The sequence below is a fragment of the Onychostoma macrolepis genome, chromosome 01 (genome assembly GCF_012432095.1).
Source record: "Onychostoma macrolepis isolate SWU-2019 chromosome 01, ASM1243209v1, whole genome shotgun sequence".
Lineage (NCBI taxonomy): Eukaryota > Metazoa > Chordata > Actinopteri > Cypriniformes > Cyprinidae > Onychostoma > Onychostoma macrolepis.
The window spans coordinates 23852885-23870983 of record NC_081155.1 but is presented as its reverse complement, the minus strand read 5'-3'; the positions used below and the strand labels follow the sequence as shown (position 1 = coordinate 23870983).

General features: G+C 36.0%; 1 protein-coding gene across 3 annotated transcripts in view; it reads left to right on the top strand.

The window, feature by feature from the left end:
- epha6 (eph receptor A6) overlaps window positions 1–18099 on the top strand; it is a 122529-nt gene that overhangs the window by 20624 nt on the left and 83806 nt on the right. For all 3 annotated transcript variants that reach the window (XM_058771585.1, XM_058771592.1, XM_058771576.1), the window contains exon 3: window positions 14798–15467. In XM_058771585.1, the coding sequence (XP_058627568.1) occupies window positions 14798–15467 (670 nt within the window). The remainder of the gene's footprint in view (window positions 1–14797; window positions 15468–18099) is intronic.

Here is an 18099-nt window from a genome sequence, read left to right as displayed (position 1 = left end):
GTTGCTTATTAGCATGCATATTACTAGAACATTAGCCATTTATTAGTAGTAATTAAGCACATATTAATGCCTTATTCTACATCCCTAATCCTACCCAATACCTAAACTTAACAACTACCTTACTAACTATTAATAAGCAGCAAATTAGGAATTTATTGAGGGAAAAGTCGTAGTTATAGTGAATAAGTGTTCCATATTCTAAAGTGTTACCGTTTTGTGTTATATTTTTCTATCATTTAGTTAATGTTTAAGACATAAATTGCCATATCAAGAGTGATGTTGCCATAAATGTTACTTATAAGGCAATATATAATTTTCACATATGTACATTTTTAATTTATAAACTCTTCATAGTAAAACTTGTGTATTTACATAATGTTAATAATATCAATATGAAATTATATGTTAATAATATCAATATGATTAATACCATATATGTCTGTCACATTTATGTTCTGTTTTGGACTCTGTGTTATGTTCATTGGTTCCTTTGGCCATTTGTTCCTCACTCTTTAATTCCCATGGTAATAATTAGTGTCTCATTTGTGTCAGGTGTGTTTATCCATTAATCTTGTCATTGACTACGTTTACATGAGCACGGATAATGCGATTATTTCCAATAATCAGAGTAAGGACTTAATCGTATTATGATGTTTACATGTGAAGAGTTCAGATGCAAAAGCCTCTAAGTGCCATCTGAAATTTTCATCTAAAATCAGCATCAGGCTGCTATGTTTAGGTTCAGCTATTTTACTCTAATGGCAATGTATAGGTCCTTTTCTACGCAATTAAAGTGAAATAACTGAATATAAATATAGGAGCCTGATAAAAATGCTCATTTTAGAAGAAAATTTCAGATGGCATTTAGAGGCTTTTGCATCTGAACTCTAGAGCAAAGCTCTCCACTCCTGTTTACATGCAATTTCCATATTCTTATTATTCGCTAAGAATTGTGGTTATTTTTTTACTGCCACATACCCTACTGCACAGCACAAATTATAGACTCAGAAAGGGTCCGCTGTTATTTTATATCTAATGCATGGTTGTATTCCATGCTGTTTTGGCGCCATAGAAATGTGATGGCATTTCGTTTGCCTACGCTGCCTTCGTGTTCTACTTGCCATTTCTGGATGAGTGTAAGGAACAGAGAGACTGGTGGCAGCGAGTTTTGTTTTCCCCAGAAATGCGATGCTTTCTTCCCTGCCATCGTTTCTAATCTGTGTATTATTACAGGTGCGCATCACGTCATTCATGTATGTCACAAGCGCATGCACACTTCAGTCAGAGCGACAATACTGCAATTAAGGTGTTTACATGCCTGAATATTTAGATTAAAATCAGCGTACGTGGCATATGTTAATACAATTATGCTTGCTGCGATTATGACCTTAATCGCATTATTTAGAACAAAGTATTGCGTTTACATGAGGTAAAGTTTAATCGCAATATTGTCAAAATCTCATTATAATCGCATTAAGAGGGTCCATGTAAGCGCACTCAGTGTTTCCTATTTAAGTCTGTCCCTGAGTTTCTTTCACTGTTCAGTCACTTTTGTATTTTGGCTTAGTTCTTTGCTCCTGCGTTTTCGATTAAAGTTCACGATTGTACAATCTCCTGCATTCCTGTCTGTTCCTGTGCCCCGAGAAGCCGTGACAGATGACTGAACCAAACAACACTAACTGGGCTGAGGAGCGCCTGTGGGACCTGCGGGTGGCCGTCTTCTGGAGAGGTATGAGGAGGAGTTTCTCGAGCTCTCTCATTGGGTGAGCTGGCCGGACGCCTCTCTTGGTGCCATGTTTCGTTGTGGCTGGATGAGAACATAATTCGTTGTAGTTATCCAGCATGTGATTTCACTCTAGTTGAGTTGGTTAATCTCATTCTCTATTTAAATGGTTCCAATTTCGAAGTAGAAGAAGTTAAAGAGAACTCGACCCGTTCTCATACAGCCCCCTCTGAAAACTCCGCTCTAATAGATCCGTTTCCTCTGCTCCTCCTGTGTTTCCCCGAGCCCGTATGTGGGTTTCCAACAGTGCTTTACCTGGGGGCTAAAGTTGTGGACCCAGGATTAACATCTGTCCGGTCAGCACTGAAATACGCCTCTCTTCATCCGTTTCCAGCATCCCAGAACCATTCCGGTCCTCAGCCCAGAACCACCGGCCGCTCCACTCTCAAGCCCACCGGCCTCTCCACTGTCAGAAAAAACAGCCGCTCCACTCTCAAGCCCGAGGATGACAGCAGCTATCACCTTCACCTCAGCCCAAAAACGGAGGATGAGGAGGAAAAGACTGCTTTCAACCCTGATCCTCTCTCCAGAGTCTGCTCCAGAAAGCCTTCCTTCGTCTCCTGAGTCTTCTGAGTCAGCCAGCTCCACTCCTCCAGAGCGCCCTCCAGAATCCCTTCTGACATGGAAACACGCACCTTCCGGGAGGGGGGCGATGTCACTTTTATGTTCTGTTTTGGACTCTGTTATGTTCATTGGTTCTTTGTCCTTTTGTTCTGGTTCCCGCCACTCCTTAGTTCCCATGGTAATCATTAGTGTCTCATTAGTGTCAGGTGTATTTATCCATTATTCTCGTCAATGTTTCCTATTTAAGTCTGTCCCTGAGTTTCTTTCACTATTCAGTCACTGTTGTATTTTGGCTTAGTTCTTTGCTCCTGTGTTTTCGATTAAAGTTCACGATTGTAGAATCTCCTGCGTTCCTGTCTGTTCCTGTGCCCTGAGAAGCCGTGACAGAGTCAATAATACTATATAATTTATAAGCAACTTGATTACAGTATATCACTTAATGAAATACTATACAGTTATAAGTTGTAAAATATGCATGCACCAATATGTCATTCTTGTAAAACCTGAAACATTATCACCATATTTTTATGGTGAATTTATAACAACCACAGCAGCATTTTTTTACTGTGAATATTTTTGTCAATTTATATCTTTTGTGGTTTACTGATAATCTTCATTGTCCTGAAAATACAACAACATAACACTCAGACACTTTCACTTAGTACCAATATTGCTTTCTCTGAACACTTTAGTATAGGGACCAATTCTCACTATATTGACTGGCTGATTATTAGCATGCCTATTAATACCATATTGGCTGTTTATTAATATTTATATAAAGCACATATTCTGCAAGACCATATTCTACATCCCTAATCCTACCCAATACCTAAACTTAACAACCACCTTACTAACTATTAATAAACAGCACATTAGGAGTTTATTGAAGCAAAAGCCATAGTTAATGGTTTGTTAATATCGAAAATTGTACCTTAAAAGAAAATCTAACCGCTTTCTCTTTTCTATCGCCGTCCCTCCATCTCTTTTTATCTTCCTCTCTCGCTCTCAACTCTAAAGCTTTGCCCTATATCTGTTTTCATGGTTATGAGAGCTTTGTTTTCAGAACTTGTCCGACTGGAGGTTAGCATGAGAACCTGGCTGAGTGTAATACATCACCATCAGCCTCTGCTTTACAGGCAGTGACAAATTGCTGTTGCTTCTCATTTACATGCCCGATCGGCCTTGACACATGTTGTATCCTGCGTTTGCGCTCAAGAACAGCAGCAAAGCTTTCCAGGTAATACAATAGATTGAACACTGAACAATCTGTTTGATTTGTGCTGAATTCAAGTGACCAGAATGCACAAACAACCAAACAGTTGCATGACTTCTGCATGCGGTATTTCAGCGCAAATATCTGTGTCTTGTTCAATGGTGTTTCAATGAATAGTTCACCAAAAATTAACATTTAGTAAGGTTGTACTTACCCTCAGTCCAGCTAATATGTAGAGGAGTTTGTTTCTTCTTTTGGAGAAATGTATCATATCACTTGCTCATCATTGGATCCCCTGAAATGAATGGGTGCCATCAGAATGAGAGTCCAAACAGCTGATAAAAGCATAACGCTAATTCACAAGTAATCCACACGACTCCAGCCCATAAATTTATATCTTGTGAAGTAAAAAGATTTGTGTTGGTAAAAAACAAATCCAGCAACTTCAAATGATTCCTCTATCCATAATATTGCTTTCTCTTGTTATCTTGTCTGAATTAGGAGAGAAATATGCACAGTTTACAAGCAAAACGATTGTCGATTTTGATGTGAGAGGACAACAGGGGATGGACTTTATCACTGGAGGAAGCATTATTATGGATTATGGACATGTTGTGATGTTTTTATCAGCTCATTCTGACCCATTCACTGCAGAGGAGTCATTTGTGCAAGTGATGTAATGTTAAAACTTCGATGAAGAAACAAACTCTTGGATGGCCCAAGGGTGAGTAAATTTTCAGCAAATTTCCATATTTGGGTGAACTATTTCTTTAACCTGGCGCTAAATTACAATTTAATTCAAGTCAGTATACCTTCTTTCTATGTAAATTAGGTTTGCTTTTTCACAAAACTCAGTGAGATGAGGAACTGCACCATGCAAATTGCATTCAGCAAAGTTTTGGGTGTGTTTGCGCCGTTAATGCATTTGCATAATTTCTGTAGCGAATCGGTGCTAAAACAATGCAGACAGTTTGTGCGAATGCCACAGTTATTTGAGAATTCCGCTCATTATGTTGTGTATCGGTGAAGGAAACTTTGGCTGTGGCCATTTCAGTTGTCAGTAGGGAGGAACCTTGATAACAGACGGAACGAAATGTCAAATGTGTCCCTTTGCTGTTTCCTTGCAATGGCTCTTGTACAGGAGTCATGATGACAAAAGAATGTAGAGATGTCGAAGGATTTCGGGTGGAAGTAGGTCATTGTTAGTGTTGTTCTGGACCATCCAGAGTGACCCTGATGTCCCGTTGGCCTCTCCTGCTCTTGTTCCCTTTTTCCTTTACTGGTGCATGATGGAAGGGAAGCCTTTTTTTGTTGTTTAAATGACACAGCCCATAAATGCAGTCTTTCATCACTATCTACCTTTTGTGTTGCTGCTGTTAGATGTTAGATTTCAGCAGTATCTCTTTCCATCTTTATCCACTGTCCCTCTTACTTACTTTCTCTGTCGAGGGTAGATGACATTTTCATGTCTCTTTCTCACTCACTTTCTCTCTATCACTCGCTCTCTCTTTCCTTTTCTTCTTGTTTCTCTTATGAGAAACATGGTTTTGATTTGCGTTTCCCTTTTTTCATGCGGAAATAAAGTCATATCAGAATAGAGATTGTATCTGAGTCTAGGTTGTAAAACAGTCTGGGATAATGAAAGCGAAATAAGACAAAGGATAGATTAGGCAGGAGACGACCTGAAGGCATATTGATGTATGTCTGACTTTACCCAGAGCAAAATTAGACATTTTTCATGTCCTTTTTTGTAATCCAGACTGCATGTTCAAAATGAGATTTCAACACCTTGAGATATCTTGCACAAGAATTATTATTACTGAAACTAATCTCAGTTGCTGCGATTCTAAAATTACAGTACACCATGGGATGTCGACCTTTCTGATATTTTTCAGTTCTTTTTATGAGTATCTTTCATTTCCCATGGCCTGTTTGTTTGTTTTTCATTCCATAATTATTTTTCTCGCTGTGATCAAGTAAACTGCTGTAATCTTGGCATGAGTTTTGGTATTGGTTACACTTTAAAATGATTTTCAATCATAAATATATTATATACAATGATTAATAGCTCATGTACATTCAAACATACATGATAATATGTTAAAAAACACAAGCACATAAATCAATGATTGTTTTTTTTTCTAACTGTTTAACTGTGCATTTAAATTTATATTTTTGTATAGTTTCTTTTGTTGTAATCAAATTACATGATATGCAGATTGTAAATTAATTAATTATTTAATTAATTAAATCAGAAATATTATTGTGGTAGAATTTGAATAGGAATTTCAAAAGTGGATTTGTATGCCACTAAATTAACAATAAACTGGTAATTTCTGAAAGTATATCAATTGATTGTTATGTTTTTATCAAATATGTATATATATATATATATATATATATATATTTTTTTTTTTTTTTTTTTTTTTATTATTATTTATTTTATTTATTTTTATATATAATTTAATCTCTAGCTCTAAATTAACACGTTAATCTGGCAGCCCAAGTGAGTTGTTATAATTATTATGTACCTGTGTATTTTTTATTTATTTTTTTTTATTTTATTTACTCTTAATTGTAACCTGAGTGTGTAAGAGAACATATAACAGAAATATTTATTTTCTGTAAAAAAAAAAAGATTTTTAAACGACTTTGAAACAATATGAATTGTGTAAAGCACTATACAATTAAACATGAATTGAAGAATTGAATGGTTTAATATTTGATTTGATTTAATTAAAGCAAAAAAGGAAAAATTCAGCACATGCCATAAATTTTGCTCTGAAAAATAAACAAGAAAGAAAGCAAGTAAATAAATGGAGTGTTTGAGCCACAGGCATTGCACAAGGTTGAAGAGATCCATGACACAGAAAGGAATGTTTGTCATTCATTTGGTGTTTTTATTGATGCTGTTTGAAGTGGAAGTCAATTAATCAATCACTGAGTCAAAGGTAGTGCCGGTATCTCTCTCACAAAGCACTTCCATTACCCAAGGTTAATGTGTACTTAATAATTAAAAGATAATTAAACTCACACTCAAGCTTAATTGTATTTCCATTTGCCCAGGGCTCGTTTGCAATAGACCCCCCCCCACAACTCCCTTGATAGCAGACCTTTATTTGGGTTGTGTAAATTCTATTATGGAGTCTCGAAGTGTGTACTTTCAATGCAAGACGTGCAGAAAAATCAAAGCTTCAAAGATCGATCCTAAGCTGGATCTGACAAACAGAAATCAATGATGATAATAGATGCTTTTAAGCTATTGAGCGTACATATTGACATGCTAGTCAGTTCGGCGGCGCTTCCTGAAAAGGTTCATTTACAGCCAAAGAGGCCAAAGTCAGAAAAAAGCTGGATTCCAAATAGAGGACCGCCACTGACAGATTCCAATTCAGTGTTGTTATAAGCATATTGCTTTTCATATGCATTACTGTGTACCGGCATTATGTAAAATATCCTATGTCTTGATGTATGCGTGCTGCTCTTGCCAGCGACTGCACCAGTGATATGCCTTTTTCACAGCCAGTTTCCAAGTGGAGAAATGATGACAGATATCAAAGGAGAGTCAGGAATCTCAGACGTCTGCTGATAGAAACCATTTTTAAACCATTTTAAAAGCAATGAATCCCCCCCTCATCCTCGAGATGCATTTCCTCCATGTTGTCTCTATCACACCGATCTGTGCCGTTTTTGAATCCTTCTCTGTGGACCCCTGCCAACTTAATGTGATGTGTAGCCAGCGATTTTAGCTTCATCCATCTCAGCCACTTTTATCAGTGCGTGTAGCATCTTAAGCCGCGTGCTGATATCTCATCCCCGCCGCAGTGTTCCTAGATATATCCGGTCACTTTCTAGCAGGAGATTGAAAGCACGCCACTGCCTCCCCGTTCTTCTAAATGCCTCGTTTTACCACCAACAAAAAAGCTGATGAAAAACAAAGGGCTGGAAGGGAGTGGCAGGGTGAGAGGAGATTATAGGATTGGGACATGTATCAAACTACCCAGAGTCGGTGTGCTGTTCTGAGGTCAATTTATTTCTTTCATGACTTTATGAATGACATTATATGGCCTGTCTGGAGATAATGAAAAGCTTGCTAAACATCATCATCAGCATCAGTTTTTTTTTGCTCTCCAGGGTATTTTATAAACCTACGACTGCATATAACAATAAACGGTAACACTTTATTTTAAGGACCAATTCAAAACTTTACAAACAAATCCAAGAATTGCACACACAAAATGCAAAATGCCTCACATCTCTTGCAAAATGAAGCACTGCGTTCAAAATATCACAAACACACACACATCTCAAAAGCAAACATTTGCAAACACTTTTGCCATAATATTAATTCCTGTTAGATTTTTGTGTGTTACACGGAGAATTGTGTGTTGTGTTTTGCGAAAAGTGTTTCATGAAATTGAAAAGTCAAAGGCTGAGAATTAGTATATGGTTTTGCAGATTTGTGTTTCTGGTGTTTGAGTGCCAGGTTTCAGACATTTTGTGACAAGTAAAGATTTTGTGTGTAAGCAGTTGAAAAAAACTGTAACTAGTTACTTATTAGCATGCATATTATTAACATATTGGCTGTTTATTAGTACTTATAAAGCATATATTAATGCCTTATTCTTCATGACCATATTTTAGACCCCTTAATCCTACCTCATACTTAACAACTACCTTACTATCAATAAGCAGCAAATTAGGAATTTATTGAGGGAACAGTTGTAGTTAATAGTGGTAAGTGGTCCCCAGACTAAAGTGTGACACAATAAACAAATATTGTTAAATATATTTATAGCCGTGCATTAATAAAAGCCTGGTCACACACTCATTCAAGTTTAAAAATCACATCGATAGATAGGTAGGTAGATAGATAGATAGATAGATAGATAGGTAGATAGATAGATAGATAGATAGATAGATAGATAGATAGATAGATAGATAGATAGATAGATAGATAGATAGATAGATAGATAGATAGATAGATAGATAGATAGATAGATAGATAGATAGATAGCTGTTTAAATAATTATTTGTTTGTTTTGTACAAAAAAATGGGCTTGGTGTGAGTACGCTTTTACAGTATAATATATATATATATGTATATATATATATATATTTTAATAACAAGAAGTTTTAGCCTTCTGTTAGAATCTGCATAATATAATTTCATAATTTACTGAAAAAATAAGGGCAAACTAGGGTCCAAAAATAATTACAAGCAGGGTCCTAAATTAACACTCCACAAGTGTCAAATGTGAGTAGAAATTGGCTGTGGTAAGTAAATAAAACAGTTACTTGCCAGTTGGCTGGTAGCTGTGAATGAAATATATTGCTTGCATTAAAGGTGCCTAAACAGAAATATAAAGTACAAAGTCACGCTGGGTCACATATGAATATATCTGACAGCTGCAGTTCCTGGCTCATCTGTAGCTCAGATGCTGCATGATGTTGCTAATGTTTGGAAAAAAACATCTTAAATGAGAATAAATATATTAAAGGTGCAAATAAAAGTTGCAAAACATTATTTAGTGGCTGATAAGACCTATTTAAGGGTGATACATTTTCACAATTCCTCCATCATCTGCAGATGTGACAAGAAATGAATATAAAATATAAAAAATACGAAAACATTGGAATTTTAGTTCAGATAATATAATTATTTATTTGGAAGAAATAATTATTTTAAGAAGGAAAACATCTGTCTAGCATGTGTCTGTGTATATGTGTCATCTAACTTCCATGTGTGACAGCGTGCCCAAGTCTCCCCTATTTGTTTGTTTATTTATTTATTTGTTTGGTCACGCTTTAGTTTACGGTCCAGTTCTCGCTATTAACAAACCCATTAACTATGACTTTTGCCTCAATAAACTCCTAATTTGCTGCTTATTAATAGTTAGTAAGGTACAATAGTTGTAAAGTTTAGGTATTGGGTAGGATTAGGGATGCAGAATATGTCCTTTATAACTAATACACTGTGTGTAGAATTATTAGGCAAGTTGTTATTATGGTCATATTTTTTTGCCAAGAACATTTTACCAATTCCCAACCACATCAATCTTAATAACTACTATTGATTATGTATTTAATCATTTCTAAGTTATATATAATTGTCCATGAAGGCTGAAAGTCAAAAACTCCTTATTTCAGGTGTGCTGAATTATTAGGCAGGTTTTCTTTTACAGATAACATGAGCTAAAAAAGAGATTGAACTCAGAGTAAAAGTAAAAAAAAAAATAATAATAATAATTAAATGCCCATGAGAAGGATGCAATACTAATTCAATAATAGAATTAGCAAAGTTAAGGCATGATCATTGGGCAGCGAAATACTCATTGGGTCAGCAGGGTCAGAAAAAAACGGTGGAGAAGAAAAGACACGTTAACTGCAAAAGAATTAAGAATTAAGGTGAAGAATTAGCTGTGAAACCATCAGGAATCATTTAGTCTCCAGCGCCACCATTTTCCAGAACTGCAACCTTCCTGGAGTCTCCAGAAGTGCAATGTGTCAGGTTCTCAGAGACCTTGCTTGGGTAAAAAATGCTAAAAAATAACCCTCACTTAATATGAATAACATGCTGAAGTGTTGTGAAATGCATGAAGACTGATTTTGTATAGGCTTTATGGACAGATAAGTTGAGAGTGACTCTCGAAGGACCAGCATCACATCCTCTTGTACCACTGTTTGAAGAATTTATCTTCCAGAATCTGGCAGTAAGTTTTAGGAGCTCATTTTTATTCCATCTCCTATCCTAAAAAGTTTGTCTTGCAGAGATTGACTAAAATGAGCTCCTAAAACTTACTGCCAGATTCTGGAAGATAAATTCTTCAAACAGTGGTACAAGAGGATGTGATGCTGGTCCTTCAAGATGGACCAGGCAATGATCATGCCTTAACTTTGCTAATTCTATTATTGAATTAGTATTGAGCTGACTTGACCTGTTTAGAAATGAAACCCTTCAGACGCTCTTTCAATCAAACTTTTTGGTTGCAAACAGTGGACTGTTGTGAGGAGCTATCGGCACACATCAGGGCTATGATACAGCAAGTTTCTGATTGAGAGGCTATTAGGGAAGGCTTAGCTTATCACTGCAATAATGAAAGTGAATAAGTGTAGGCTTTAGTGCTAATGAAGTGCGTCCTTTCTAATTAATTATCAGAGGGAGAGAGATTAGGGAGATAAGAAATAAAAGAAAAGAAGAGGAAACAGATGATTGGAGGAAGAGATTTATGCAGAAGACAGAACGAGGAGGAGAAATAGTGAGGAAAACAGTAAAGTGTCAAAAAAGTGGGAGTACAAAAGAACAGAGTGTGAGGAAGAGACTGAATGGGTGGAAAATAAGAATGCCAGAACCTAGTGAGAGTTTGTGAAAAAGAAAGTGAGAACATGTGGAAAAGTGAGTGAGAGTGTGATGACAAGATATGGGAAGTGTTTGGGAAAGCAAATGTGTGCAATTCAACGTGTTTGGAAAGAGATGTGTGTAAAAGAGAGAAAAAATGTAGAAAGTAAAAAAAAAATTTTGCCACACGACCTTATTCATTTTTCCTCAGAAATTTACTTTTTTAATTATACATTTTAAATAATAATGTTTTAAATATAACATTTTGAAAATAGGCAAAATACTACTTTGTATACCGATAAGTCTGTAATTGAGAAAATATTGATAAAAATACAAGATAAAAATATGTATCTCATATTTATGTTATATTGAGTTTGACCATCCTAGGAGACAAAGATAATAGATGTTCGAAAATGATTTCGCATTAAATATCTCCAGTGAAGACTGGGATTCAGTCTGGGAGCACGCTATTCAATTTTAAATAATATGCTGACTACAAATCACCCCTTATATCAGAAATAAAATGGACCCCAAATTTTCATCGGATATAGACACCCTATTTGGACTGTTTCTTTCACTTTGCATGATTGCCTACATTGTTCTTGAAAACTATTGTCATCGTGGCTCAAAACAAGAAGCCTATTGCTGTTAATGTTTATGTATCTTCCCCTGTAGCTTATCGATTTCTTTGATTTTATCTTAATAAGAACTAAATTGACAGCTGTATATTTAAGGTCTGCCTAAGCGTTTTGTTTTGTTTCGTTTTTGTTTTCTGTTTGTTCTGTAGGAAAAATAATTAATTAAAAAAATATGAAATTAACTGATAGACCAACTCTATGACATTAATGCCGCCAGTAAGTGGTGGCAAATCACAGCTTTATCACAGAAGTGTTCACTGAACCGATTCATTCAAAACAGTTGATTCGTTCATGAACACGCAAGAATAGGCCACTGAATCACTCAACCGATTCGTTCAAATCCCTGGATTCATTCAGTATTCAGTGTGTTGCTTAGAGACGCACGCAACTCTAGCTGTGGGCAGCCACGCTGAAAATATTACTAAATATCGTATGTTATAAATATAAAAACTCATACTAGGGCCATTTTGACAACATGTCTTGGATTTTGGGTTCAAGAGAAATATCACTAATCGATAAAACACTGTGGTTTCCGTGGTACAATTACATAACGTTATAGCCTATTGATTTACAAAGAGGGATACTCGACACTAAAGCACTGTTTTGAGAGGCAAACGCCAGCGAAATTAAAGTTTGACGCTGTTAATTATAAACACGAGATTAATCATTTATAATCACTTTAATTTAATGACAGACCTAAACTGAATTTAAGACCAATGCTGTTTTCAACTAACAAACACGTTTACATACCTTTCCTTTATGAAGTGGTGATGTCCTGGCTTTGCAAATGCATACAGTTTGGAAGAGTGTTAATCCAAACATCGCTGGTTCAGTGGCTTGCGTTTTGTTTACCAGATTATGTCGCAATGATTTATAATAATAATTAGAGTTGTTGTAAAGTCAAGTCCTGCCGAGTCATGAAGGTCAAGTCAAGTCAAGTCTCAAGTCACTGGATCTCAAGTCCAAGTCAAGTCGACTCATTTTCTTTATTTAGTCAAGCAAGTCACAAGTCCTTAAATTTGCGACTCGAGTCAGACTCGAGTCAAGTCATGTGACTCGAGTCCCCCACCTCTGCTGTACAGTATATGAACAATTATTTCCGTGCTAGAATTCATTCTAAATTTCTGATAAGTCACAGTTTCCACAAAAATATTAATCAGCACAACTGTTTTCAGCATTGATAATCCTATTATGAAATATTCAAATCACCATATTAGAATGATTTCAGGATCATGTGACACTGAGGAGTGAAGTAATGGCTGATGAATATTTAGCTTTGCATCACAGGAGTATACTGAAATAGAAAACAGTTTTTTTAAATCATAATAATATTGTGCAGTATGATTATTTTACTGTATTTTGTTATCAAATAATTGAGAGACTTCTTATATAAGAGACAGCAGAGACATAAGAGATCTCTTTAACTCTTTACTTCCCTGCCGTTTTTTCCCCCCAGCCACCACCAGCATTTTCAATCATTTTCACAAAATTGTCATAGCCCCCAGAATATTTTGTATGAATGCAATATGCCAAAAGAAAGCTTAAAAAAAAAAAAAAACACTTGAATGTGGGTAAGTTTCATAAAAAGAATGCAACACTTTGAACAAAAAGCTGAGAAAATCATATCACATAATCAAGCTGCGAAATTTCTCTGTATAACAACAGATGCGTGTATGTGTATGTTATTAGATGTATTAAAGGTGTTTGAACTAGATTTAAGGATGGCACACTTGGCATTGCTCAAGGATCTTGCTGCACATCTCTCAGAAGAGAGTGCGTCTTTAGAGATTGTCATATGTTTGCTAAAAATACTGTAAATGAAAGGTTGTGCAAAAAGCCCTTATATGAATTGGCCAACCCTAACCTGCTTATTTAGAATAATCCAAATTTGTAAACATTAGAACAATGTTAAGAACAAATTCATGTGTATATGGAGTGCCAGATGTCAATTTTTGTTTTTAGTTGAGACCCAGTTTCTTATTCAAGTTATACTGTGGGTTAGGAATTCAAGTTGTATATGACATTTATCATGGAGATGTATTGTTTATTTTGGCAACGGTAATTAGTAGTTAGAGACATGTCAAACCAAATCAGTTCTATCCAACCGATGGACAGATTCCAGTTGACAGATTTTGTGTGTCTGCCATCCAATAAAAAAGTGCATTTACATGTTCATCACATGTATTCCACACATGCAGTGAGAAGCTTGTGAGCTGTCAGTGGTTCTGTCAGAGATAGCACCCCAGTGTATAATTAGCGATTTTGCCTCTTTTTTTCCTCAAAAAAATATTCCAAGTAAACTTTCTTCTCATGTGGCTAGGATTGTTGCTTAGTCTGATGCTCGTCCCTCCAACGATAACAAGATCTCTCTGGAAGAGAGTACATAGAAAAGATGGGTTGTAGAGGGTTGCAGAATATTGATGCAAATCAACAAATATGTGCAGTGACTTGCTGCTTTTACTTGCTATAATTATAATAAACATGAGTTTCCTAGTCAGAAATCAGATATGAACAGCCTTTCAAATTGTATTTTAAAGTGTAAAACTTTTTAGATTAATTTGATACCTGAGTTTTCGAGTTGGGTGGGCCATGAACTTTAAACATGGCGGTGGACAGAATTAGCCTATTGCTTTAGTGACTTAAGTTTAAGTTAAATTTGATTTGTTTTTATTTTTTTCCCCTACAACATTTACATTGCTTTCTTTTGCCTTTACAATTATGTATATTCATGTGTATAAATAACAATTTTAATGTATATTATATGAATTTTGCATAGCATTTTACCGTAATTGTCAGCTAGGTAGCCTGGTGATGTTTATTTGATTGTCACTGTATAAGATGCAACTTTTTATTTAAAATCTGTTGGATATTGATTAAATATCTGCAATTCAGTTTGCACTTGAATGAGATAAATTTGTTTTTACAACTGAAATAGGACATTTCTGATAGCATGTGAAGGCAACACTATATCTATAAAATAATTGTGAACATTAAAAAAAGACATCTTGTGTGTATTCAATTATTAATATTATGATTATAATTGTATTTTTATTGCTTTTGAAAAAAAAAATCATGAATTATTTGGTTTGCATGTAAACATATAGTCAGTGTTTGATTTCTCTGGGCTCCAGCAGCTGCTCTGAATCCCACAGAGAACTCAACAAGAACATTGCCCTTCCTGAGCATTCTCTCCTTTCTATTGCTTTCTCCAATTATCCCACTATCTATCTTCTCATTCCTCTGTCCTTTGCTCTCCACAGTGGGACGCCATCACGGAGATGGATGAGCATAACCGTCCCATCCACACCTTCCAGGTGTGCCACGTAATGGAACCCAACCAGAACAACTGGCTTCGTACAAACTGGATTCCCCGTCAGGCTGCACAGAAGATCTACGTGGAGCTTCGCTTCACCCTGCGGGACTGCAACAGCATCCCCTGGGTCTCTGGCACCTGTAAGGAGACTTTTAACCTCCTCTACTTTGAGACAGATGAGCCGCATGGTGCCAATGCTCATTTCCATCCCAACGAATACGCCAAAATCGATACCATTGCCGCTGATGAGAGCTTCACACAGACAGACCTGGGCGACCGTGTTCTGAGGCTGAATACCGAAGTGCGAGAAGTGGGCCCAATAGCTCGTAAGGGTTTCTACTTGGCCTTCCAGGACGTGGGCGCATGTATCGCCCTGGTGTCTGTGAGAGTTTATTACAAAAAGTGCCCGTCTACCCTGAGAAACCTTGCAGCCTTCCCCGACACTGTACCGAGGGTGGATTCGTCTTCACTGGTGGAGGTCAGGGGAGCGTGTGTTGAGAACGCTGAGGAACGTGACACACCTAGGCTGTACTGTGGAGCAGATGGTGATTGGCTGGTGCCACTGGGCCGTTGTGTCTGCAGCATAGGCTATGAGGAGAGTGACGGTCTCTGTATTGGTGAGTTCTAACATTAAATCCTGCTTTGTTTTCTGTATCCGCTATAGGCTTTGGCACCAATGTACATATAAATAGATTATAGAATTATAGAATTAAAGCTGCAGTCTGTAAGTTTTGCCTCTTTGTTGCCATCTCTGTTTGAAACTTGCAATTTTAGTTATTTGTGGAATTATTTTCTTAACGTGGGTTGTGCACCGGCACAGCTCCAGTGCGGATGAATCTAATGTTTTGAGGAGTATGTGTGGCTGTCAGTCACCGCACCGGTGTGGACATTCACTGACGTTAGGAATCACAGATTGTAGCCTACGTCTTGGAAGTATGACCCAAATAAGAATTTTCACCGGATATTGTCATCTGATCGAGTAAGTAGCAAGTCTGACACTTTTGTTCTGACCAACTGTGGAAAAAAGCATTACAATAAATTCTGCTTCAATGGTGATTAAATCTAATGATCGGTTAGCTCATATCACATCAAACCATGCAAATGATTGTTACTGTTATACTTTGTTCTCAAATTGTTCATGTTAACAACATCAGCATTGAAGGTATGTAGTATGTAGTGTGTATTAGCGTTACGTGTAGATTTCAATTGCTGTACTGTCTAATATCCAATTATCATTCGAATTTCATTTAAAGAAATTCTTTTAACCCAAAAAGCAAATTATTCTTTCGTAGAACTGGTTGTCTTTAAAATACAAAACTTGTGTAATCCCACGTAGACTATCTGTAATCAGATGCACATTTAAAACTGGAATATAATCTAATTTCAGTCACTTTTGTTTCACAAACAAATAAACCTTTTTGGATTACAAACCGCCATTAAAATGATAAGTTTAATTATTCCAGTTGCTGTGAGAAAAGGTTATAAGCGATCTGCCACCTGCAGCATCCATACACACGATAGCCCTCTATCCGGGACACCTTCTTTATGTTCACAGACATGACGTAATGACGCAGCGGCATGCTCGAATTTCCCACAAATTCCTACCAGTACCACTCAAATTAGAAAAAATTATTACAAGCTTACCGTTGTGAATCGTGCTAAGGTAAGGAGAATGTTTTGAACACTGGCTGGTTATATACTTGCTTAAAAATTGATTTTGTGTAATTTTTAACCAAAAAAGCTACGGAATGCAGCTTTAAAAAATTTATATAATAATAAGAAGAATATTTTATACTCACTAATGCTGCATTTATTTGATCATAAATACAGGAAGACAGTAATATTGTGAAATATTGGTTCAAATGACTTTTTCTATTTTAATATGTTTGAAAATTAAGTAATTAAACAGTAATACTGTGTAATATAATGATTTAAATAACAGTTTTCAATTTAAAATGTTTTTAAATGTAATTTATTCCTGTGATGCAAACCTGAATTTTCAGTATCATTACTCCACATGATCCTTCATAAATCAATATGCTGATTTCGGTAACACTTTAGAATAGGGAACACTTATTCAATATTAACTACGACTTTTCCCTCAATAAAGTCCTAATTTGCTGCTTATTAATAGTTAATAAGGTAGTTGTTAAGTTTAGGTATTGGGTAGGATTAATATGCATGCTAATAAGCAACTAGTTAAGAGACCCTAAAATAAAGTGTTACCCTGATTTCTTATTTTTATCAACATTGACAATAATTGTACTGCTTAATATGTCTATGGAAATTGTGATACTTTTTATTTTTTATTTTTCTCGGGATACTTTGATGAATAGAAAGTTCAAATGAACAACAACAATCTATTGAGATGAAGAACTTCCACTAGTAAAATATTTAAATATGGATTATCCAAAAGAAACAACAATGCAGAATACAGTGCAATGATGCAATATTATTTAATGCAATATACAGTATAAAGCATTTTGAAAAAAATAGCTATAAAATAAAAATCTATATCATGATTTATGCAGTTTTAGCCTTCTAACTTCTAACTTGATTAATCAAGTGTTTTTTTGTCCAGGACCCCTAATATTTAGTACATAGTGAGCTATGATTTTGCTGTGATTTTGATTTTGCTTGTGGTTTTTATTTATTTATTTAGTTTTGAAAGTTACAGTAACTATATTTTCTCTGGCTTCAGATTTGCTCAGAAATGGGCAACCCAGAGTGGAGGTAAAACGAAGTGATTACAGAATGATTTGAGCCGGGAAGGAAAATTACTGTCACTCCATTCCACTCACATATTGTATTCCAATCTGAACATTGCTTGCCAACGTGCAAAGCTTGATATTTTACTTGCTTTTTTTTGGAACTGTTTGTGTTGGCGGAGAACAGGCCAGCTTTTATCTGAAATGTGCGTCACTCAATATCGGCTCCTGTATAAAAGCAATAACAAGGAGATATTCAGTACAACAGCACTTGCTTGTGGCACATTGCTTAAATATAAAGTTAACAAGATATAAAATTAAGATTTTGGTCATACCGCCCACCTCTGCTCCGTTCGTGATTGACTGAGAAAAGCTCCATTCCTGACAGCAGATGAAAAGAGATGAGAGAATTCTGCTGTGATCCAATGATGCAAGTAGATCTCCTGTATGGAAAGAGGCCGGGACAGTCATGATAGAGACATCAGTGACTGACCCGGTTCACGCTGCGGCCTGTAGGGAGGTTCTCTGCACATGTGAGAGA